The sequence below is a fragment of the Stegostoma tigrinum genome, chromosome 23 (assembly GCF_030684315.1).
Source record: "Stegostoma tigrinum isolate sSteTig4 chromosome 23, sSteTig4.hap1, whole genome shotgun sequence".
Classification (NCBI taxonomy): Eukaryota; Metazoa; Chordata; class Chondrichthyes; order Orectolobiformes; family Stegostomatidae; genus Stegostoma; species Stegostoma tigrinum.
Window position 1 is genome coordinate 25519320 of NC_081376.1, and position 25025 is coordinate 25544344.

General features: G+C 41.8%; 1 protein-coding gene across 1 annotated transcript in view; it reads right to left on the bottom strand.

The window, feature by feature from the left end:
- myo15aa (myosin XVAa) overlaps positions 1 to 25025 on the bottom strand; it is a 132943-nt gene that overhangs the window by 58206 nt on the left and 49712 nt on the right. Inside the window, exons 22-35 of the mRNA XM_059653868.1 lie at positions 23485 to 23569; positions 18648 to 18680; positions 15464 to 15548; positions 14697 to 14827; positions 14493 to 14588; positions 12781 to 13016; positions 11641 to 11819; positions 9747 to 9819; positions 9158 to 9349; positions 8612 to 8724; positions 8266 to 8357; positions 4181 to 4304; positions 3701 to 3765; positions 1956 to 2126 (exon numbers count right to left, since the gene is read on the bottom strand). Coding sequence (XP_059509851.1) covers positions 1956 to 2126; positions 3701 to 3765; positions 4181 to 4304; positions 8266 to 8357; positions 8612 to 8724; positions 9158 to 9349; positions 9747 to 9819; positions 11641 to 11819; positions 12781 to 13016; positions 14493 to 14588; positions 14697 to 14827; positions 15464 to 15548; positions 18648 to 18680; positions 23485 to 23569 — 1675 coding nt within the window. The remainder of the gene's footprint in view (positions 1 to 1955; positions 2127 to 3700; positions 3766 to 4180; positions 4305 to 8265; positions 8358 to 8611; positions 8725 to 9157; positions 9350 to 9746; positions 9820 to 11640; positions 11820 to 12780; positions 13017 to 14492; positions 14589 to 14696; positions 14828 to 15463; positions 15549 to 18647; positions 18681 to 23484; positions 23570 to 25025) is intronic.

The window sequence follows — 25025 nt, forward strand, 5'->3', positions numbered from 1 at the left end:
GGAGCATCCACAACAATCTATGGTAGAGAATTTCAAAGGTGACAATCCTGAGTGAGGAAATTCCTCCTCATCTAAGTCCAAAATGATCGTTTCCTTATCCTGATACAGCAATCCATGTTCTAAAGCCAGAGGAAACATCTTCAGTATTTATTATATCAAGGTCTTACAGAATTTTGCATGCTTCACTGAGATCTCCTCTCAAAGTCAGAGAGCACATTCTTCAAACTCCAGACAGTATAGACCCAATTTACTCATCCTCTCATTATTGAATAACTCTCATTCCAGAAACCATTCTGGAACATCAGGAAGAACATAACAATGTTAGGGTTGGTGTGACAAATTTCTAGCAGATTTTAATGGTTTGGTGCATGTTTCTGACTGTAACAATAGTGTTGGCTGCATCTTAATCATGTAATTGTTGCTGGCCTGCCACTTTAATTCATACTTGGATCCATCATCAAATAAAACTTTAAAGATGTGGTCCTTTCTTTTGCCTAGAAGATCCTCCCTAAAGTCTTTATAATTGTAATAGAACTGCTTCTCTTGCAGTTCCTCTTTGGAAATATCATACCCATGTCTTTGATGAGAAACAGGTGAATAAATTCTGAGCGTCGTTGTCTATATCATATGAGTTGGAGTGTTGATTCTGAAATTAATTATCATCTTCAGCTGGTCCTTAACTTTCTTAACTTTTGGGATCTTTCTATTTGTCTGAGGAAAGACCAGATGTGTTACCTCTGTGAAGCCCATCCTTGCCAAAAGCATGCAGGATTTTTAGAAATAAGAGATAACAAGGTGTAGAGCCGGATGAACACAGCAGATCAAGCAGCATCAGAGGAACAGGAAAGCTGACGTTTCAGGCCTTGACCTTTCTTTTTCTGAAGAAGGGTCTAGGCCTGAAATGTCAGCTTTCCTGTTCACTGATGCAGCTTGATCTGCTGTGTTCATCCAGCTCTACACCTTGTTATCTCAGACTCTCCAGCATCTGCAGTTCCTACTATCTCTGAAAAGATTTTTAGAAGTCTTTTCTCAGGATATTCTATCACCTGATCCGTAAAGTGAAAAACTCTATATGTTGTTTGAATAGATATAATTCTGTGAAGGTGTAACTGGATGCTTGATTCATAATGATGTTTCTGCAATCTATGATTCCACCTTAAAAACTGTGCACTGTCCATCTCATGTCATGTGTAAATGAAAACAGTCATTTCACTGGCCTTGGTCCATATAAAACTGTTCCTTTCAGAATTGCAGGCTTGGAGCTTAAGTTTGGAGGTTTATGATAGCAGGTGTGTCAAATAAGAAGTGAAGACAACATGCAGTCTTTAATTTTGCAGAAACAAAATGACTGATGTTTGAATAAGGGTAAGATTTTTTAAAATAGAAAAATGACTTTTAAAAGCATTCTTAAGCTGTACTTTCTTCCAGAAAAGCTTTGGATTTGTGCTTTCAGGAATGTTTAATCATCTTTATTCAATTGATTAGATTCCCTACAGTGTGGAAACAGGCCATTCGGCCCAACAAGTCCACACCACCCCTTGAAACATCCCCCCAGACCCACTCACCTATAATCCACACACCCCTGAACACTACGGGCAATTTAGCATGGCCAATCCACCTAGCCTGCACATCCTTGGACTGTGGGAGGAAACCGGAGCACCCGGGGGAAACCCACACAGACACGGGGAGAATGTGCAAACTCCACACAAATAGTCGCCTGAGGCTAGAATTGAACCCAGGTCCCTGGAGCTGTGAGGCTGCAGTGCTAACCGCTGAGCCACCGTGCCACCCACAAATTGGATTAGCAGTCTAATAACAGTGGGAAAGAAGCTGTTCTTGAATCTGTTGGTACATGTATTTAAGGTCTGTGAACACAAGTGAAATATCCCACCCTGGAACTCATCAACAAACTAGCGAGATGTACAGTAACATTTCACAGATGCATTTGCACATACCTGACGAGGGAAGGCCACTTTTGGTTTAGGTGCTGTAACTGGTGTACTGTGGGTGCTACTGATAGTTTTCAAGGCAGCATTGGGATCATGGTTCAGGCAGGCGATATGTGGGCTGGCACTACTAATCATTTGGTTTTGAAGGGTCATGGCTTGTAGGGTCATTTGCTGGGCCTGTTTAGTGGAACAAGAGATCACACAAATCATTTAAATCACAAAGGCAGCATTTGGATAGGACTGAAACATATAATACGTTATTATCGGCAAATGCTGTCAGGCAGCATTACAGGAATGAGAAATTGATCTGCTGTTTCAGGTTGAGGACTTTATATTAGTGCTGGAAATAGTTAGAAGTATATTAGGTTTTAAGCAAATGATGGAGGGGGTGGGGAAGAAGTGGAAAAAAAGAAAGGGGTAAGTTAGTGATAATGGGAACTGCCGATGCTGGAGAATCCAAGATAATAAAATGTGAGGCTGGATGAACACACAAAAGCTCCTGAGATGCTGCTGGGCCTGCTGTGTTCATCCAGCCTCACATTTTATTATTAAGGGGAAAGTTAGTGTGGAAGATAAGAGCAATTAAGTAACAAGAGTTGGTAGTGCAAAGGGAGTATTGAGACAAGTAAAGAAATGAAGGATGTCTGGAAGAGGTGTGAATGGCAGAATTATGAACAACTACCATCTAAAAACAGAAACAAAGGGAAGACAGATTAAATTAAAAATAAATATAACGATTAAGGAAGGAAAATGGATACAGGGACTTTGGTTGAAATTGATTATTGAGTTCAGGAGACTGCAGATTGACACATCAACAGATGAAGTGCTATTCCACAAATTTGCGTTGAATTTCAAGGGAACACAGCAGGAAGCAAAGAAATACAAGAGATCAGAGTGAGGTTAACAGAGAATGGTTGGGTCATGTGACTGGGAGCCAAGGGTCACATTTGTAAACTGAACAGAGGTGTTCTGCAATATGATCCCCTGCAATGGGCAGACCACATTGTGAGCAGTCTACTAAAGTAAAAGACTATTTCACCTGGAAGAAATGTTTTGGGCATTGGGCCCTGAAGGAAGAGGAGATGTTGTATCATGTATTTTTATATGGAAAAGTACCAAAAAGCTGGTGGTTACGTGGGTTTTTCAAGAGTGGAGCAGGATGTCACTTGATCAAAAGGAGGGAGAAGAAGGTGTGTTTGGTGATGGACCTTTCACTCATTTTTCTCTGGTACGTTGGTGATTGTACCCTAAGCCATTTCCTGCCTTCACTCTAAACTGGAAAATTTCACTGACTTTGTTTCGATTATCTATCTTTCTCATCTTTTCACATGATCCTTTAGACTTCTTCCGCCGTCAACTTTTGTTTTTCCATTATGGCGATTGACTGTCTACAAGCACAGTATTCATTAGGAGCCCAACGATTCCCACAGATAATTCAATTAGACTTTCTCACACCCTGCTGCCTGTAAGAACTCTACTCCATTCTCCCAATTTCTCAGTCTCCATTGCATCTGTTAAAACCTTTCAAGTAACATTGTGATGGGTCTTCCTCTTGCTCCAACCAAGGATTTCTACATCACTGTTCTTATCCTTTTTCGTCCCTTCCAGAACTGCTATTGGGCTTCCCATGCCCGCACCCTCTGCTCCATAAGGATCGTCCTTCACTATTTCACCACCACCAACATCATGTCACCATCAAACACATCTTCCCTTCCCCTACCCTTTGGTTCATTAATGAAACTGGAACTTACCAGGAGATAGGCTTGCTGGTTAATGAAATCTTGCTGCTGGACATTCAATTGAGAAGGGTCATAGCCTAAAGAACAACATTAAGAACAGCAGTATCAATTACATTTTATTGTAAACAATAGCCTCTTGTCTTTCATTAGACTTGAGAAATTATTTTGTATTTTCTCAACTTTCCTTTTTCAGGAATCCTTACAACTGGGGCCTGGGTTGGAAATGCTGCTTGGAGTGGGCCTGGCAATGGGAAAGGGGTAATTCTCTTTTAAAGTATATGGGGCTCTTCAACAAAGAGCTTTGTGTATTTTCCTCTCTTCCCATTGTGCCATTGTAAAACAATGGAGCTCACTGGTGCTGACAAAATCTGGTTGTGGTCAGCAACAGTGACAGGCAGTATTATTTACAGTTAAAAAGTCACTGCTTGACTCCAGTCACAATGTAAAGACTAAGATACACAGCTCTCTCAAACAGTTCCACAGAGTACTAACCTTGATGAGCTCTAGGGATCTCTGTAGGTCTCTCAGAATTTTGCTGAGTCTCATCTCCATTGCCATCTCCTACTTGCCCGCCTCCCTTCATTCGAACTGACACGAAGGATGATCTTTCCAAATCCTCAAAATTGGAAGGACAAAAAAAACTTCAAACCAAAACATACTGCACGATGAAAATCACTAATGAATTTATTATCATCTAGTATGGAACTTGAAAATTGCTGGAAAACAAGACATGACATTGAATCTTTTAAACAAACACAAAACTAGCAAATTTCAGGCAATCATAACAACATATACCACAGATTAGTTGACAAGCCAATGTTCTTTGGCAGGAGTGTTGCTAGGAGAAAGTACCAGCAAACTACAGGCTCAACAAGCTCCTGAGTAATTCAAAAAATACAGAAGGCTTGAACTTTTGCTTGGCAGAGAAAAGGCCCGTGTGTATGAATGAAATGTTGCTTCTAACAAGTGGAAATGTTTCATATTGCAAGTTTGACTGATTAATTTAAATTGGTTGTTCATGCAGCTATTAGCACACTGAGGACTATTCAGAAAAAGTTGAATCACCACGTTAAATTTAACAGTAGCTGTGTTGCTTTAAGTTTTGAGAGCACATATTTGTTGGGCACAGCCAGGTGCATATAAACTGACATTTCCTAGCTACCATCAGTTCTGAGGAAGGGTCACTTGACCTGAAATGTTGACTCTGATTTTGCTCCACAAGATCTGCTGAGCTTTTCTAGCAGTTTCTGTTTTTGTTTCTAATTTACAGCATCTGCAGTTTTTCCAGTTTATACAGCCAATGCTTTGCCTTGTCTGAACAACAAAAGCAACATGTTGCTTGATTCAGTGGCAAAGTTACAATAGCAACAAATGTAAGACAATCAATCAAGCTTGCAAAATGGAACATTTATGCTTCCTAGAAGTGACGTACATTCACATACCAGGATCCAATCTTTACAAACAAAGGGAATATGATCAAGCCATGCATCTTTACTGAACCACACAGGAGCTTAGGAAGCCTATAATTCCTTAGTTTTCTCTATGGCAATGTCTCAGGCAATTAGAGTTGACTTGCAAACCAATATGTATCCTTGTCTCTTGCAGCATAACATTTTGCAATGGTCTGAAATTTGGCAGTCTTATGTCTGGCTTGATGAATATAAGATTAAAAAGATTTTAGCCACGTGTCACTTTTTTTCAGCAAATTCTATAAAACCCTACTAGTCAATGAAATTCAGCAAGATCACAAAACTTCATTCATTGATGAGAATCCACAATGTGACAAAGCCCCATTAGTTAATGAAACCCTTAACATAATCATCTGTGCAGCTTAACAAAACTCCAATTGTTATTGAACTCCATAACATAAGAAAACGCCACTCACAAAATATCACATCATGCCAAACTCTGATAGTTAATGAAGCCTACGAGCAAAAGGCTCAACATAACTCAGAATGAAGTCTCCAGCTCCACTGTATTGATTCCTACTGAAGTCTGCAAACTAAAGTTCCTTTCTGGGACTCAGGAAGTTCTCTTCAATTTTTAAAGATATTGTAGTATCTTGTTCCCTCAGTATTTTTAACTGGAAAAACCTTGGTAATTTCTCTCTCTTTCGTGCTTGATAGCTTTACAATTCCTCAAAACTTATGCTTTCACTTTTACATTACTCTTGTTTCCCATTCAAGAGCAGATCTAAGGGCTCATTGATTCAGGCTACTCCTAGAACTGGGTTAATAGTCAGTGTGAGGATCACGACATTAACTGTTATGAAAGTGTTTACATAAATAAAGGGAAGTAATTTCACTACATCACTTCTTCTACATACCATTGGTATTCTGTTTTTATTGTGGATTCTACCTCATCCAGAATATTAGTTTATCTTGAATGGGAGTTAGTCAACTAGTTGCAACGAGTGTGGTGCAGGATAATGTCAACAACACTTATGCTGGTTGAGGCATCTTCTCACCTTACCCATTGCATAAGCCACTATAATAACTCTGAATGGTCTGAGGCAGTGGGTGAAAGCTGTGACCTCTACTGGTTATCCAGTGTTGCGACCAAGCTACCCAAACTTCTTGGAGCCTCCTCACTGTTGGAATTATGCAAAAGCCACTAAAAGAATGGGGTCAGCAGCTACATTTTCTCTCATTTTCACTGCCACTATGCAGATCTATGTGGCAGTGACTTCCGGAAGCAGATGGTCTGAGACGCTAGCATTGGTCAGCAGCACACACCCTTTTCCCCCTATGATCAGATTCCTTAGCACAGGTTTAACTGTAAAAATAACTTACAGCATAGACACAGTGGAACATCAAAGAGTCCACATTACTACTTAACTTGAACACCCTTCAGCACTCTTGCCTAGTCTGATGACCCTGATCAATGACAATGACACTCTCCAGTCTACATGATCCCACTGCCTCGGGGACTGTCACACTCTTCTTCACAAATTTGGGATGTTGGGTACAGCAATAAAGGAGTAAGGATGAATTTCCATTGGGGTTTGTCCTTTAACCAGGAAAATGCCTGTTAAAGACCCACAGGAACTCCAGTAGTATAAGAAGATACTGCACCAGCTCAAAATGTTAATATTTAAGTTCACATTTAGAGACAGTGCATAGTTGTGTGAGCTCTTTTTAAAAGGGGCATTAAAATCCAGAGAACATGTGTAGTGTGAACTCATCAGGATGATGAAGAATGGTAGAATATAATGATGAGACAGATTATGGGACCCTGAAAGACGGCAAGGTTAGGCTATTTACAGGAGGTAGTTTGGGTTATGAAAGTTTTTGTAGGATGAATTGGGAAGGAATATTCCTCTGGCTGTGGAGTCACTAACAGATCATCAATTTAGAATTGTCACAGACAATGCAGAAGAAGTTAGAGTGAAGTGATAATGGGAACTGCAGATGCTGGAGAATCCAAGATAATGAAATGTGAGGCTGGATGAACACAGCAGGCCCAGCAGCATCTCAGGAGCACAAAAGCTGACGTTTCGGGCCTAGACCCTTCATCAGAGTCTGAAGTTGTTTTTGAGGAAATTAGTGAAACACTTTGCTATGGTCATGCTTGCAACAGAGAGTTTAGTGGAATTTTAACAAATTGGGAAGTTAAGAGGTGCCTAGTGACCTCCTCTTATGCATTTCATGGCTCGGTGATCCTCACGTCATTTATCTTTGTAGGTACTTAGGTCTCCAACTGTTGGGCCTATTTTTATCACACAGTCCCTTTGTTGAAAGATGCAACTAATTCAAATTTACTGGGAGTCCATTCCATTCATCCATTACTCTCCAGGATAACATTCTTGCTAATCTTGGTTCTTAGTTTTCAGTAACGCCATCCTCTTAACTGAGTTCTGGAATCTTTCTTCTTTTTAATTCTTGAATTCTCACTGTCTTTTGGAAGGAACCATCCTGTCTTACTAGAGATAATGGGAACTGCAGATGCTGGAGAATTCCAAGATAATAAAATGTGAGGCTGGATGAACACAGCAGGCCAAGCAGCATCTCAGGAGCACAAAAGCTGACGTTTCGGGCCTAGACCCTTCATCAGAGAGGGGGATGGGGAGAGGGAACGGGAAAATCTCCCCTTCCCCTACTGCATCCCTAAACCAGCCCAGTTCGTCCCCTCCCCCCACTGCACCACACAACCAGCCCAGCTCTTCCCCCCCACCCACTGCATCCCAAAACCAGTCCAACCTGTCTCTGCCTCCCTAACCGGTTCTTCCTCTCACCCATCCCTTCCTCCCACCCCAAGCCGCACCCCCATCTACCTACTAACCTCATCCCACCTCCTTGACCTGTCCGTCTTCCCTGGACTGACCTATCCCCTCCCTACCTCCCCACCTATACTCTCTCCACCTATCTTCTTTACTCTCCATCTTCGGTCCGCCTCCCCCTCACTCCCTATTTATTCCAGTTCCCTCTCCCCATCCCCCTCTCTGATGAAGGGTCTAGGCCCGAAACGTCAGCTTTTGTGCTCCTGAGATGCTGCTTGGCCTGCTGTGTTCATCCAGCCTCACATTTTATTATCCTGTCTTACGGTCATGTTTCCTTTGCAGATTTGAAGTTCCATACCCCATTTTCATGCGATAAAACAGGATCAAACAGGCTATCGAGATAGCAATCGAGTCCTTTTTGAGAGCGGTTTTCATTGAGGACATTGGAATCTATCAAAAACATAAAGACAAAAAAATTCTAACAATAATCGGAATATTATTAATGGCCAAGAGAAAGAATTGTCTTAAGCAAGAATCACTACAGGTTAGACACACCAGCAACTAGAATCACCATGAGAAAAAGCTCAAATGTTTGTCCATGAAACATCTGAAAATTATTAATGTTCCAGTTTCATTTTAGAAGAGTTAACTTTTCAAAAACTTTTTAAACTCCCTATCAAGTAACTCATCAAAAACAATCTCACCTTGTCCAACAGATCCTGAAATGTGTCTGGCTGAGTTTGGCATATAGGTAGAAGCCTGTGTGACAGGAGGGCAGGGAATATCATCATCTGAGTCGAAACCATGGCCAAAGACACTGCTCAGGAACAAAGACAAAGACAAGTTACTAATGAGGCATCTGGCAAATTAGCCAATTCCAGGTGGCAACAGGTAGCCTGACTCCCCGGGATTATGGAATCTTTGGGAATCTCATAAATAACCAGTTGGGAATAACTCTGCAAATCTCCCAATTTACTCCATAGCTTGCCTTTACTGTCTGTGGGCACTTTTTAAAATTTGATACTGGTGTTGTATCGACCCTGATTGTGTCTTGTTACTTACCCAATGACAGCTCACAGAACTCATTATAGATAGGGTGCACTAATGTTTAGAAGTTCCCAACTCTGTTGCCATTAAAATGAATGGACAAAAAGCATGTGGCCCTCTGTCGTATCAGAGAGACAAAACCCAGGAACCCATAACCCAAGAACAACCACAGCACTTGACAGCTTCAGCTCTAGAATACCTACACATTTCTGTTCTTCCGGTTTCTTGACTTTTCCTCAGAGGAAATGAAGAAGTAAGATTTCTGCCTTGGGAAATCTGTCATGAGTTCCAGATCAGACAAAAGGTCCATTGCATAATCATGACCTCCAAGCTCAGCCCATTCGCCTTTACTCTTTCTTGCCACTGACCATCCTTTCCAGCCTTCTGTCACACCCCTGTGATAACATCAAGCATTATTACTTGAGTATGTGCACATGGGTGATTTGTGTTTTTCTGTGTACATGTGTTGGTGACAGCATCTACTTGTGTGCCTACATCTATCTATATGTATGTTTGTGAGCTGTGTATAATGTGTATATGTTTGAGACTGAGTGTATGTTTCTTGTGTTCTTCTGTGTGTCTGTTGAAGTGGGTATTTACAGGCACACTCAATTTCAGATGTAGCTCATTTGTTCACTAAATATGTTTTCCTGTGATTAGCTACATGTCTGTTGTGGGAATTGGGCATTTTATGTACGGTACTATTCCAGAGTGTATTGTCTGACAGCAGTAAAATTCCACCACCGGTACCTGCTATGAAACAATGCTTGTTTTTCTTTCTTCTGATGTTACCTGTGTTGCAGAATATCTTGACCCAGTTCCTCTCCTGTGGTCCACGAATTCACTGGGCACAGAAAGCTCACACCTGAAAACAAGATAACGAGAGTTATTTAGTTTGCTGTCATTTCCATTACAATTCATATATTTTGGTTAGATCAGACATCGAATCGGAATGTTGAGGGATTTTGATGTGGTAAATGGAACAAAGCATTTCGCTGGTCAGCATGTCTGTAACAAACCATAATTCAAATTTAGACCATAACTAAAATAATTAATATCCAATCTACATAAAACGTTTTGGAACAGAGGATGGTTAAGGTTTGACACTGCCAGTTGTCCATGTAAAGTATCTGGGAAATATCTGACCGAAGAGAAAATTATTTATTGAAACAAAGGGTAGTTCAAATAACTAATTCCCTGCCACATTTGAGAAGAGTATTGGATGGCACAAGGAGTGAGTAGAAGATTCATATTAGACTAATTGGGATATTAATGCATGAGGGAACTGAAGGGACAAAGTGGTACAGTAAAAGGTGCAGGAGTAAGGCAAAAAAAGTACTAAATTGCATAAATTGTACAAATGGACAGAGTGCCAGGGATTGTAGTGTTAGACTGTGCATAAAATTCTATTGTTTGGGTAATAGACGGGTGGAGGGGATCGGGGGAGATTGTGTGGGGAAATGTGATTAAACTGGGTGGCTCACGTGGAAAACAGTACTAGCACAAACACAATTGAGAGAATGGCCAATACTCCGCTAGAATATTCATATGAACAATTAAGCAGTTGCACTCTCTCCAGCTCAAATGTTAACCAAAGATTGTGACTTCGTAACTACAGAGATTGACTAAAGGAGAAGTAATTGGTGGAGAACAAATTACCTCCTGAACTGGGGGTCCAAGCTAGAAGAGTTGGATTTGCAAATTTGGCTTTAGCAAATGGGTTCGACCACAATTAAGGTCACAGACAGTAAGAACTGCAGATGCTGGAATCAGAGGTAACAAGGTGTAGAGCTGGAAGAACGCAGCAGGCCAGGCAGCATCAGGGGAGCAGGAAAGTTGGCGTTTTGGGTTGGGACCCTTCTTCAGAAGTGGGGAGGGAGAAGGGGGCTCAGAATAAACAGACCAAAGAGGAGTGGGGCTGGGGAAGATAGGTCAGACGGTGATAGGTGAGTGCAGGTAGGGAGTGGTGGGGATTGGTCGATAAAGTGGGCAGAGTGGATAGGTGAGAGAGAGGGTGGATAGGTTGTGTCAGGTCAAGGAGGCAGGGATGAGAGGGAGGGTTGGTCATGGAATGAGGCTGGGGTTGGGGAGATTTTAAAACTGGTGAAATCCATGTTTAGGCCGCTGGGCTGTAGTCTCCCGAGGCAGAATATGGGGTGTTGCTCTTCCAGTTTGTGGGTGGTGTCATTGTGACACTGGAGAAGGCCCAGGATGGGCATGCCACCCAGAGAGTGGGAGGGTAAATTGAAATGGCTCACAACAGGAAGGTGTTGTTGTTTGTTGCGAACAGAGCACAGGTGCTCTACAAAATGGTCTCCAAACTCTGTACGCGACAAATAACACTTTCCGTTCACGAACCATTTCAAACCACCCTCCCACTCCCTGGGTGACGTGTCCATCGTGGGCGTCCTCCAGTGTCAGTGTCGCAAACTGGACGACGTACCACCATCCCATCTGCCTTCTCCAGCCCCACTCCTCCTCTCTCTGTTTATTTCTGAGCTCCCTTCCCCGTCCCCATTTCTGAAGAAGGGTCCTGACCCAAAAATGTCAACTTTCCTGCTCCTCCGATGCTGTCTGGCCAGCTGTGTTCTTCCAGCTCCACACTGTGTGATATTATTTAATTCCCATCCAAGGAACATTAGATAAAATGAATTGAGCTTGTACAATTGGGGGAATCTGTGCTTACCATCAAAGCAGGACACTTTTAAAGCAATGTTGCCCTTCCTCTTGTTGCCTGTCCATTCTAGCAGACACGGTGGGTAGCTTCTGACTCCTTCCACACCATACCTGGCCTTTTGCATTGCCTGCATGAGCTTGTGCTGACACACAGACTTAAACCCATTGTAGGCATGATCTGAAACAAATCTGATGGACAAAAGCAGAGAGAATGTCAGAAGAATGTCAGAAGCTTGTAACAAGTGCTGTATCTGTCTAATGTTAAACAAATTTCTTCAATCCCAGCCTATAATGTACTTTCACCTTCACACCACAGACTCAGAAAAACGATATGGCACACTATGGAAAGCTGGAAGGAAGCAGCAATGTTCTTGGCTGTAAGTCTGGGCATTTGTGACCTGGGTATTGTGTGGATGAAGGTTTCAGGTCATGGAAGCTGCAGAGTCTGTTCTACCCAAAACAGCCTTGATGCTGAACTGAAGTTAAATATCCAGGGTAAAATCAATGCTTTTTTAAAAACCCATTGTCAGCCATTAATGAATCCCATTAGCAGCTATTGCTCTCCCAGGCTAAACTATATCCATTTCTTTGTCTCCCCAATTGTGTTTTTCTCTATCACTCTAAGCTCCATATCCACATATTGTTTACTTCTCCCCCTTCCCCCATTCCACCTTCAGCATATTTACCAAGCTTTTCCTTAACCATAATCAGTTCTGAAGAAGGGTCACAAGACCTGAAACGTTAACACTGTTTTCGTTCCACAGAAATGTGACAGGATTTGTTAAAGATTTGGGAACAGATTAGGGTAAGGTTTCACACAGTCAAAGAAAAACCCAGAAGAACTGTGGATGCTGCAAATCAGAAACAAAAACAGAAATTGCTGAAATCCTTAGAACTTGGACCACTCGACTCAAAACGTTAACAGTGATTTCTCTCCACAGATACTGCCAGACCCGCTGAGCTTTCCCAGCAATTTCTATTTTTGTTTCACACAGAGTCCTCATGTTTCATGTTCACAGCCCATACACCATGACCGCCATCCTCTCCTAACATTCCCACAGCCCTCTCACACAATCTTCAACTTTGTCCCCACAATACATGTGCTGGCTCTTCCCCTTGATCCTACCCTCCTGCTTCACATCCTACTCACTTTAACAGGTACTTGTCCATCCTGGAAGAGGGAGCAAAACAACTCAGGCAAGTAGCGAATAAAAGCCAGCCCCTTTCTGCATTCTTTTCATTGACATTTCTCCACACCTGATTGGCTAATTGAGAAAGGATTTCATCTCTCAGATTGGGGTTAGCCAGTCCAATCTGCGCTATGTAATCACCAAAGAGGATTTCTTGAGCTCCATTGAGGTAAGGATCACCCATGAATCTCATTATCTGTAAGAGGAACATCATTAGATTCTTACATTGGATAAGATATGAAAATGCAAAAAGCTGGACTTGTGAGGAATCTTGCTTACTAGGAATTACCCATGTTACCCTTGGCAACCCTTTCTCCTAGTTGTAGATTAATAAGTATTATCACCTCTGTTTCCTAAATGTGAGAGCTGAGTCTGCAAGTCCAGAAGATAGAGGACTTGCAAATCCAATCATTTCCACAAAACATGCACACACATGGAGAAGTACCCACGCAATCATTAAAACATGCACTCAAATGCACACACATGCACACACTCAAGTACATAAACACTCATAGGAGCACACGCATGCACACACTCAAGTACATAAACACTCATAGGAGCACAGACATACATAATTTCCTTCACAAAGTGCTGGTTTTTGTTTTCACACAAGTAAATGCATGCACACATATACACGTACAGACACACACGTACAGGTGCCCACATCACATGCAAACACACAACTTCCAGTAGACGTTAGCAATCAAAACTTCTCTTTCTTTCAGGAACACCATGCCAATTAAAACAAAAGATCGCCATTTTGGTGATCTGATGAAGGGTCTAGGCCCAAAATGTCGGCTTTTGTGCTCCTGAGATGCTGCTTGGCCTGCTGTGTTCAAACAGCTTCACACTTTGTTATCTTACCATTTTGGTTGAGATGACTTCATCAGAGGAGGAATTAAGCCTGCAATTGGTACAGCTCAGTACTTTACTTTTCCACTAGGTGGAGCTCTGTTAATATAGTTTACCACAACCTTTCTATCTGTTCCTCGTGTTCTTGGGTGAGATTTTGATAGGTGGAATATTTACCACCGGATATATGGATCTGCATCAAGAATTCCCACATTAAGTATGTCATAGTCTATCCTATTCAATTAATTTACTTTCAGCTCCTCCTGCATCCCTCCAGTGCATCATTTTCAAATTCACAATTCCCACATAAATCATTCTCATCACCTCCATGTGTAAACTGTCAACTTCATGTCTATTAAAACTGAAATGGGGCAACTTTCAGATTTGGTTTCATGTGGAAATGAGGTGGACAGCTCCTAATTATTCATCAAACATCATAGAAGTATCGCTTTTAAATCCTCTCAATGTTGCATACACATCCTTGAATGATGCTCAGAGTGAATTACAAACTAAACATGAATCAAATGTTTCAGGTAGGATACGTTGTGAATGTAAATAAAACTGACAGTGCTACAGTACAGATGTCCTGAGTGTGTGCTTGCACTTCCCTAAATTCCTGATTTTTCACTGCAGCTATTTGTCAGAAACACCAAGTGGGGCAGCCTGGAGCAAGACAAGGAAAACTGAGAGGACACTCACTCCAGCCAGTAATTACAGAGTAGCAGAGAAGTGACCAGGGTATAGGCAGTTAATTGCGCTCTAGGCTACAGCCAGTGCATTGCCATAACTGTTTGCTAACGGTTTTTCCTTTGACCCTTACCAACTTGAAGACCATAACAGCTTCTTCTTTCAAATCCTCTTCTGATTGGGTCAGTGCTTCATCCAATGGAGTGGTCAACATACCAAATAAGTGCTTCTGCATGAAACGAAATATCAATGACAGCAATGTAAGGGACTTCCTCTGTACCCTCCTCCAAATCATTTATGTGCTGTCTAATCAGCATAGGATTCCACATACATTTACCTTGAAGTGAGTCCGTACAAAGTTGGAAAAAGGATAGTTATTGATGTCAAGAGCCATCACTAGCTGTTCCTCTGATTGAATTTTTGGAGTTTCAATCTGGATAATACAATCAGTTTGATTTTCTTTACCAGCTGCACAAAAGCAAATAACATTCAGACATCAACATCTTCCTAAGTATTTTGAACGTGTTTTCACAGCAAGGAGAAGGGGACAATAGGTTATGGGTATGGAATTATAAAAGCAGTGCAACTTTTAAAAGGCAAACCACAAAGTAAGACAACAACAGACAATGGGCAGATTTCATCTCTGTATTTTCTGTCCTGAGTAAACTTCTAAGTAATCACTTACAATCTCATGGCACCTAACACACCAGATAACGAATATCACCACATATTTTCACCAACATGGTGTATATTTAGAGCCCTGAATTCTCAGGTTTTAGAGTTGAAGTGCAACATTGCAACTTTTGTGACATTTATGGTGCAGGTTCAGGGGATTTTCAGATTGTGCACCTGGATTACTTTATCTGTAACATTTCCAGTGCAGTCAGGTGCAAACTGAACTATTTACTAGTGTGATATATCCACTGAAAATAGGCAGAGATACAGAGAATGAGTGAAAGGCATGGGTAAAATAAAAGACAAGGAAAAGAGAGGTAGGGGAGGGAGAGAGAGATGGGGGCGTGAGTAGGGGGCGGGAGAGACAGAGGGAGAAGTAGAGAACAATAGAATAATGAATCAAAATGAATAATGAAACAAAAACCATACCTGCTGCTGCTGTTTGGAGTAAGGAGTACAACTCAGCAGGAATATCCAGGTGAGCGACATTTACCACTTCTCTCATTGTTTGTTCCTGATTGAAAAGATCACTGTTTTATAACTAAATTCTCAGCAAAATAAATTGTAATTACTTCATAGTGCAGAATATAAACATCACTAAAAACATATAATATTGAAGTTTTTTCCTGCCTTGCCCTCATCAGGAGTGGGATACAAGAACTTAGAATGGGAACAATAACTTATATAATATGAGAAAAGGGTTCTGATTGGTTGGACCACAGATTTCATGGAGGTACAACAGGAACTGTGAACTGTCAGTCTTAACTAGCTTGTGTCAGAACACCATGCCCAAGGACAGATGTGATTCTGCTATTAGGCAGCATTTACTAAATAATCTTAACTGTACTGAGCATTACACTGAAAGCCAATTTAAGTTTGCCAGTCAGGCTTACAGTGTGACTCAGCTATTTGTGGTAGAAGCTACTCATATTCACACCCAGTATGTTGATTTTTGAGGGCAAAAAGGATTTCTCCACAAATAGCATTTTTTAATTCAGGAAAAGGTTATGGAGATGTCAATCCCTGCTACATCCACATGGCAATGTCCTCACCAATCAGAGTTTTCTTGTTCATTACTTCACTTCAGTTTCATTGGATAACTTAGATTTACAGTTAATCATTCCTGTGGCATCACCATGTCAATCATGATCTAACCAATCAATACCTTCTCATGGTGTTTCAATTGTTCTTCACTTTCTAAGTTTTGATGCGTGTCAATGATGTGTGCAAGACAAGTGAGCATCTAAATAGGAATAGAAATGGACCATTCAGCCTCTTGAGCCTGCTCCACCATTTAATAAGATCGGAGCTGATCTGTTTGTGTTTCATATTTCATTCCAATCTATTTCCGATGACCTATGATGTTTCTACTTCCTGATATGATTCCATTGAACTCCGCCTTTTCAACTTTTAACAATCCCAACCCCACTATCTTGTGGGGCAGTGAGTTCCATAGTTCCACAATCCTTGAACAGAAAATATTCCTCCTCATTTCTGTCTGTTAGGGTGACCCCTAAATTTAAAACAGTATCCCCTAGTTCTGAAAAACTTCAGCTTAATGTCTCATTTTAAAATAACTTTTAAAACAAAGCTGAGTCTCAACATGGAGAAAACAATTAATTAGGGAGGAAACAAAAATATTAAGAACAATTTGGCATACAGCATGCATGTAGAGGGTGTAGTGTGCTTTAGAGAAACAGATAGCTTTGAACCTATGTCCCAAAAGCTCTGCATCACTCAGAATTTCAAACTCAATAATAATTAAGGGGGGCAGCCCAGTGGCTCAGTGGTTAGCACTGCAGCCTCACAGTGCCAGGGACCCGGGTTCAATTCCCACCTCGGGCAACTGTCTGTGTGGAGTTTGCCCATTCTCCCCATGTCTGCGTGAGTTTCCTCCGGGTGCTCCAGTTTCCTCCCACAGTCCAAAGATGTGCAAGTTAGGTGGATTGGCCATGCTAAATTGCCCGTAGTGTTCAGGGGTGTGTGGGTTATAGGGGGATGGGTCTGGGTGGGATGCTTCAACGGGCAGTGTGGACTTGTTGGGACAAAGGGCCTGTTTCCACACTGTAGGGAATCTATTCTCATCCTCTTTCTTTAATTACAGATTAATAAATTCTAATTTTCTAATCAAGATTTGGTTGACTGACTTGAGAGATAATGGGAAAAGAAATAGAGACAGAGCACAGGTTTGTCAGAAGAAGGAATAAAATGAGGGTCACTAGCATTCAATTATATTGGACACGAGTCAGTGTAGTTTGGATATAAATCTAAATGATACAAAGCATGGTTTATGGTTGAGGTGAGGTTTAATGGTTCAAGATTGAGGGTTAAGGCTAGATCTAATGAATTAGAGTTAATTGATTAGAATTAGGATTTGGCGGTTAAGGTTATGGAGAGATCAATGAGTTAGTTCTAAGATTAGAGTTAGGGTTGATGGATTAGGGTTTGGGTTATAGAATTACAGAATGATTAAAGCACAGAATAAGGCCATTCAGTCTGTTGTGCACATTTAGTGGCTGTTGACAAAAGCGACTTAAGCTAGGCCCAAGATAACAAAGTGTGAAGCTGGATAAACACAGCAGGCCAAGCAGCATCTCAGGAGCACAAAAGCTGACGTTTCGGGCCTAGACCCTTCATCAGAGAGGGGGATGGGGAGAGGGTTCTGGAATAAATAGGGAGAGAGGGGGAGGCAGACCGAAGATGGAGAGAAAAGAAGATAGGTGGAGAGAGTGTAGGTGGGGAGGTAGGGAGGGGATAGGTCAGTCCAGGGAAGACGGACAGGTCAAGGAGGCGGGATGAGGTTAGTAGGTAGGGAATGGAGGTGCAGCTTGAGGTTGGAGGAGGGTATAGGTGAGAGGAAGAACAGGTTGGGCAGGCGGGGACGAGCTGGCTGGTTTAGTAATGCAGTGGGGGGTGGGGATGAACTGGGCTGGTTTTGGGATGCAGTGGGGGAAGGGAAGATTTTGAAACTGGTGAAGTCCACATTGATACCATTGGGCTGCAGGGTTCCCAAGCGGAATATGAGTTGCTGTTCCTGCAACCTTCGGGTGGCATCATTGTGGGACTGCAGGAGGCCCATGATGGACATGTCGTCTGAGGAATGGGAGGGGGAGTTAAAATGGTTCGCGACTGGGAGGTGTACTTGTTTATTGCGAACCGAGCGGAGGTGTTCTGCAAAGCGGTCCCCAAGCCTCCGCTTGGTTTCCCCAATGTAGAGGAAGCCACACTGGGTACAGTGGATACAGTATACCACATTGGCAGATGTGCAGGTGAACATCTGCTTAATTTGGAAGCTAGACCCACTGTCCTGCACTTCACTTATAGTCTTGGATATTTTCTCTCTTCAGGTGTTCATCTAGTACTCTTTTGAAACTGTTCCACAATGCTCTCAGGCAGTGCATTCCAGTACCAACCATCTGGAGTATAATTCAGTATGTGATACTGTGGTATCATATTCTAGGTTGTGATTTCATACTACAATATATGATACTATATCCCAGCATGTGGGAGTCTAGCCAAAAATGCATTATCAAGCCCCTGTACATGGTGTTGTACCCATGTATGAGGTGTAATGAGAGACAAACCAATAATGATATAAAAAGAAATCTGTTACCATCTCGATCCTCGCACGTTTTTGTTCTCGTAGCTACAAAGAGATAAAAAAAATAAGAAAAATAAAACGCTACTTCACATGTTTGAAAGATCCAACAATATTTCATGTACATGCCATTAACATCTGCTAGATTTTTCAAATCCCTGTCATCATTGCAGCAGGAGGTTTATTCAAATTCTGGAGAAAATCCATTGTACTTTGCTTGGTTCGGGAGTCTATGGTAAGAGACTGGGCTCCACAATGAAGTGCTCTGAAGTTTAACATTATTTACCAATACATAGTAGCGACTTTGTGCGGCAAGATCCCACAAAAATTACCAGTTAGTTTCTTATTAGAAATGGTGACTGTTGCAAAGTTGGTAGAGTACTTGTGGATTGGAAGACATGTTAGATGTTAGAAGTTGTTTGTAAAATAATCGGGGGGGGGGGGGCACTGGGAAAGAGTGCATTGTCCCTTTAAAAGTGTGTTTTTTAAGGCTTGGATTAAAAAAAATGTCTACAGGCAGCAGCAGATGCACAGAAAGTTCTTAAAATTAAAACATTATTAAAAATGCTATAACTAAGCAGGGAAAGCAGCATTTTTACCAAGATAGCAGGTTTTGAATTTAGCTAATTAATTTAAACCAGACCCTAAATACCAAAGCTCAATTAAATTTAAATCTAATGGTTTTGACAACCTCAGACTAATCCTAGTGTAAGAAATTAATAAGTCATCAAGGGTATAAAAGAAGAGGGCATTTTAAAACTGGATGAAAGCAAACTGCCATCTGTTAGATGAACAGCTCTCTACTGCCATTAGCTCTAAAGAAAGAGAAAATCACTGGCCCATGCAGAAATCCCTAAGATCTCAGAGTATGGACTATCCAACTAAAGGTACTGTGTGTTCTCAGTTAATATTTTTGACACAAGAATTCGATGGAGGAAGGCATTCCTGACTGGAGGGCAGTGGAGAGGGCAAAGAACATACTTCCCTTGGCTGTAATTTTGAGAAATTAAGACATAGAACATTACAGCACAGTACAGGCCATTCAGCCCTCGATGTTGTGCCGACCTGTCATACCGATCTCAAGCCCATCTAACCTACACTATTTCATGTACGTCCATATGCTTATCCAATGACGACTTAAATGTACCTAAAGTTGGCAAATCTACTACTGTTGCAGGCAAAGCGTTCCATTCCTTTACTACTCTCTGAGTAAAGAAACTACCTCTGACATCTGTCCTATATCTTTTACCCCCTCAATTTAAAGCTATGCCCCCTCGTGCTTGCCGTCACCATCCTAGGAAAAAGGCTCTCCCTATCCACCCTATCCAACCCTCTGATTATTTTATATGTTTCATTTAAGTCACCTCTTAACCTTCTTCTCTCTCATGAAAACAGCCTCAAATCCCTCAGCCTTTCCTTGTAAGGCCTTCCTTCCATACCAGGCAACATCCTAGTAAATCTCCTCTGCACCCTTTCCAAAGCTTCCACATCCTTCTTATACTGCGGTGACCAGAACTGTACGCAATACTCCAAGTGTGGCCGCACCAGAGTTTTGTACAGCTTCACCATAACCTCTTGGTTCTGGAACTCAATCCCTCTATTAATAAAAGCTAAAACACTGTATGCCTTTTTAACAGCCCTGTCAACCTGGGTGGCAACTTTCAAGGATCTGTGTACATGGACATTGAGATCTCTCTGCTCATCTACATACCAAGAATCTTACCATTAGCCCTGTACTTTGCCTTCTGGTTACTGCTACCAAAGTGCATCACCTCACATTTGTCTGCATTAAACTCCGTTTGGCACCTCTCAGCCCAGCTCTGCAGTTTATCTATGTCTGTCTGTAACCTACACCATCCTTCATCACTATCCACAACTCCACCGACCTTAGTGTCGTCTGCAAATTTACTAACCCATCCTTCTACGCCCTCAACCAGGTCATTTATAAAAATGACAAACAGCAGTGGACCCAACACCGACCCTTGCGGTACACCACTCATAACTGGTCTCCAGGGTGAACATTTCCCATCAACTACCACCCTCTGTCTTCTTTCGGCAAGCCAATTTCCGATCCAAACTGCTATATCTCCCACAATTCCATTCGTCCGCATTTTGTACAATAGCCTACTGTGGGAAACCTTATCGAACGCCTTGCTGAAATCCATATACACCACATCAACCGGTTTACTCATCTACCTGTTTGGTCACCTTCTCAAAGAACTCAATAAGGTTTGTGAGGCACGACCTACTCTTCACAAAACCGTGCTGACTATCCCTAACCAATTTATTCTTTTCTAGATGATTATAAATCCTATCCCTTATAATCTTTTCCAACACTTTACCAACAACTGAGGTAAGGCTCACTGGTCTATAATTACCAGGGTTGTCTCTACTCCCCTTCCTGAACAGGGGAACCACATTTGCTATCCTCCAGTTGTCTGGCACGATTCCTGTAGACAATGACAAGTTAAAGACCAATGCCAAAGGCTCAGCAATCTCCTCCCTGGCTTCCCAGAGGATCCGAGGATAAATCCCATCCGGCCCAGGGGACTTATCTATCTTCACCCTCTGAAGGATTTCTAATACCACTTCCTTGTGAACCTCAATTCCACCTAGTCTATTAGCCTGTATCTCAGTATTCTCCTCGACAACATTGTCGTTTCCTAGAGTGAATACTGTTGAAAAATATTCATTCAGTGCTTCCCCTATCTCATGTGACTCCACACACAACTTACCCCTACTACCCTTGATTGGCCCTAATCTTACTTTCGTCATTCATTTACTCCTTAAATATCTATATAAAGCCTTAGGGTTTACCCTGATCCTATCTGCCAACAACTTCTCATGTCTCCTCCTGGCTCTTCTGAGCTCTCTCTTTAGGTCTTACCTGGCTACCTTGTAGCCCTCAAGCGCCCTAACTGAGCCTTCACATCTCATCCGAGCATAAGCCTTCTTCTTCCTCTTGAAGAGAGATTCCACCTCCTTCGTAACCATGGCTCCCGCCCTCTACAGGTTCCTCCCTGCCTGACAGGTACATACTTATCTAGGACACACAGGAGCTTTTCCTTGAATAAGCTCCACATTTCTAATGTGCCCATCCCCTGCAGTTTCCTTCCCCATCCTCTGCTCCCTAAATCTTGCCTAATCTCATCGTAATTGCCTTTCCCCCAGCTATAACTCTTGCCCAGTGGTATACACCTATCCCTTTCCATCACTAAAGTAAACATAACAGAATTGTGATCGCTATCACCAAAGTGCTCACTTACTTCCAAATCTAACGCCTGGCCAGGCTCATTACCCAGTACCAAATCTAATGTGGCTTCGCCCCTTGATGGCCTATCTACATACTGTGTCAGGAAGCCCTCCTGCACACTCTGGACAAAAACTGACCCATCTATAGTACTCGAACTATAGTGTTCCCAGCCAATATTTGGAAAGTTGAAGTCCCCCATGACAACTACCCTGTCTCTCTCACCCCTATCGAGAATCATCTTTGCTATCCTTCTCTCTACATCTCTGGAACTATTCGGAGGCCTATGGAAAACTCCCAACAAGGTGACCTCTCCTTTCCTGTTTCTAACGTCAGCCCATACTACCTCAGTTGACGAGACCCCAAACATCCTTTCTGCAACTGTAATACTGTCCTTGACCAACAATGCCACACCTCCCCCACTTTTACCATCTTCTCTGTTCTTACTGAAACATCTAAATCCCCGAACCTGCAACAACCATTCCTGTCCCTGCTCTATCCATGTCTCCGAAATGGCTACAACATCGAAGTCCCAGGTACTAACCCATGCTGCAAGTTCACCCACCTTATTCCGAATGCTCCTGGCATTGAAGTAGACACACTTCAAACCAACTTCTTGCTTGCCGGTGCCATCTTGCGTCCCTGAAACTTTATTTCGGACTTCCCTACTCTCAACCTTTTCTATACTCGAACTACAATTTTGGTTCCCATCCCCCTGCTGAATTAGTTTAAACCCACCCGAATAGCCTTAGCAAATTTTCCCCCCAGGATATCGGTACCCCTCTGGTTCAGGTGAAGACCATCTTTAGTTTTTTTTAAAATTTTTTTTATCAGTTTGCTTTATCAAAGTGGGCTTTTCATCTATTGGGACAGCATACCATTAGAATTTTGTTTTATTTGGGAATAGTTAGTAGTTCAGGGGAATTGTTTGGTTTGTTAGTAGCTCTGTTAATTTGTTCACTGTTAGAGTCAGGTAAATAAATTGTCGCTTGTTGATTATAGAGTGACTGTCAGGAGTTCGTTTCATTTAACCTCTCTTTTATAACAGGTATTGGTGAGAGGCAAATTATACCACTTGTTACACTTCCTTTAACAGATCATGAGGTGAGGCAAACTTCTCTAGGTGTTTTGGATTTCAGTCATCAGGGTGGAGCGGAGATGTCACCCTCCGCTTTGTAACATGATTTAGTTAGGAACGTTGGCCAGGCACAATATCCTCTTGAAATAGCGACAGGTAATCATTAATACCCACTTCAAACTTTCTGTTATTCTGTTGTTCTAGTTTTGTTGTGGGGCTGATAGAAAAAAGATTGCAGGAGGTTTGTGGCAAACATTACCTTTTTATTTAACATGATAAACATACAAGACAAGATTTCACACCATTCTTCTAGAGACAATTAATCTCCCAGTAGTCATGTGACCATACATCACTTCTCTTGATTTGGCTATTGTATTCACACATTCATATTAAAGCTTCACATTACAGATCAGATGGACGCAAACATTATGGCCAGGTGGACATGGACCAGGTGGACCATATGGAAATCGATCAGGTGGACATGGTGTCTGGAATAATTCTGTGCACTGCATGTTTTTACTTACTCTGAGAAATCTTTTGCGATTTGTAAACATGAGGACAATGGATCGTATTTTGATCAAACTTTCCTTAAACGTTTGGAATTTTTTCCTGTCAGGAGAAACAAAGAAAAAGCAAGAATGAGGTAACGTATGAACATAAGATTTAGGAGCAGCAGACTTTCAGCCCTTCAAGCCTGCCGCACCATTCAAAAAAGATCAAGGCTGATCTGTTTGCATTCTGAATTTCACATGTCCATCTATCCCTGATAATCTTTGATTCCCCTGCATAACAAGAATCTAAATCTATTTTCACCTTGAAGATATGCAACAACCCCATTTTCACTGACCTCTGAGGCAGAAGTTTCCAAAGTTGCACAACTCAGAGAAAATAAATCCTCAAGTAAGGATTCCACTTATATTCTTTTTGTTGGACTGTCTGCATTATTCCGGAAAATGACAAATTTGTTACGCAGGGTGCCACAAATTTCATAGATTTTTCCAGCACAGAAACAGGCCCTTCAGCCCACGATAACTATGCTGACCAATAAACACCAAACTGCATTATTCCCATTTACTGAACTTGGTGAATATCCTACCATACCTCAACATTTTAATTGCTCGTCCAGATGTTTCTTAAATGTTGCGAGTTCCTGCCTCCAGTACCCACTCAGGCAGAACTTTCCATATATCTACCACGCCCTGAGTGAAATAAAAATTCTCAGATCTCCTCTAAACCAATTGCGCCTCAATTTAAACTTATGCCCTCTGGTCTTAGACACATCTGTCACGATCTATTCTGTCCATGCCTCTCATGATTTTGTCACAATAATATATCCCCTCAGCCTCCTCAGCTCCAAGGAAAACAACTTCAGCCCATCCAGTCTCTCCCCATAACTGAGATTTTTCATCCCAGGCAACATTCTGGTGAGTCTCCTCTGCACCCTCTCCAGTACAATCATGTCCTTCTGATAGTGTGGCAACCAGAACTGCACACAGTATTCCATCTGTGGCTGAACCAATGCTTTATAAAGTTTTAAAAAGATTTCTTTGCTCCTATGTTCTTTTCCTTGGCTACTGAAGGCAAGCATCCTATGTGCCTTCTTCTCCATCCTGTCTACTTGCTGACACCTTCAGGGATCCATGGAATTGTAAATCCAGGTCCCTTTGTTCTCAGTACTCCCTAGGAACATACCATTCATTGTGTAAATCCTTTCCTTATTAAACCTCTCAAAATGCATCACTCACTTATTTCAGTTAAATTCCACATGCCATTGTTGTGCCCAATTTACCAGCTTGACACCATTCTCCTCACTATTAACACCACCGATATTTGTGTCATCTGCAAACTTACCAATGAAACTTTCTATATTCACATCTAAATTATTATTGTGTCGAACAAACAGCAAAGGTCCCAACACTGAACCCTGTGGTACACTGCTGGCTACAGGCTTCTAATGACAAAAAGTAACCTTCCATCATCACTTTTTGCCTCCTGATGGTAAGCCAATTTTAGATCCAGTTTGCCAAATTGCTTTGAATCCCACTGGACCTTACCTTTTGGACCA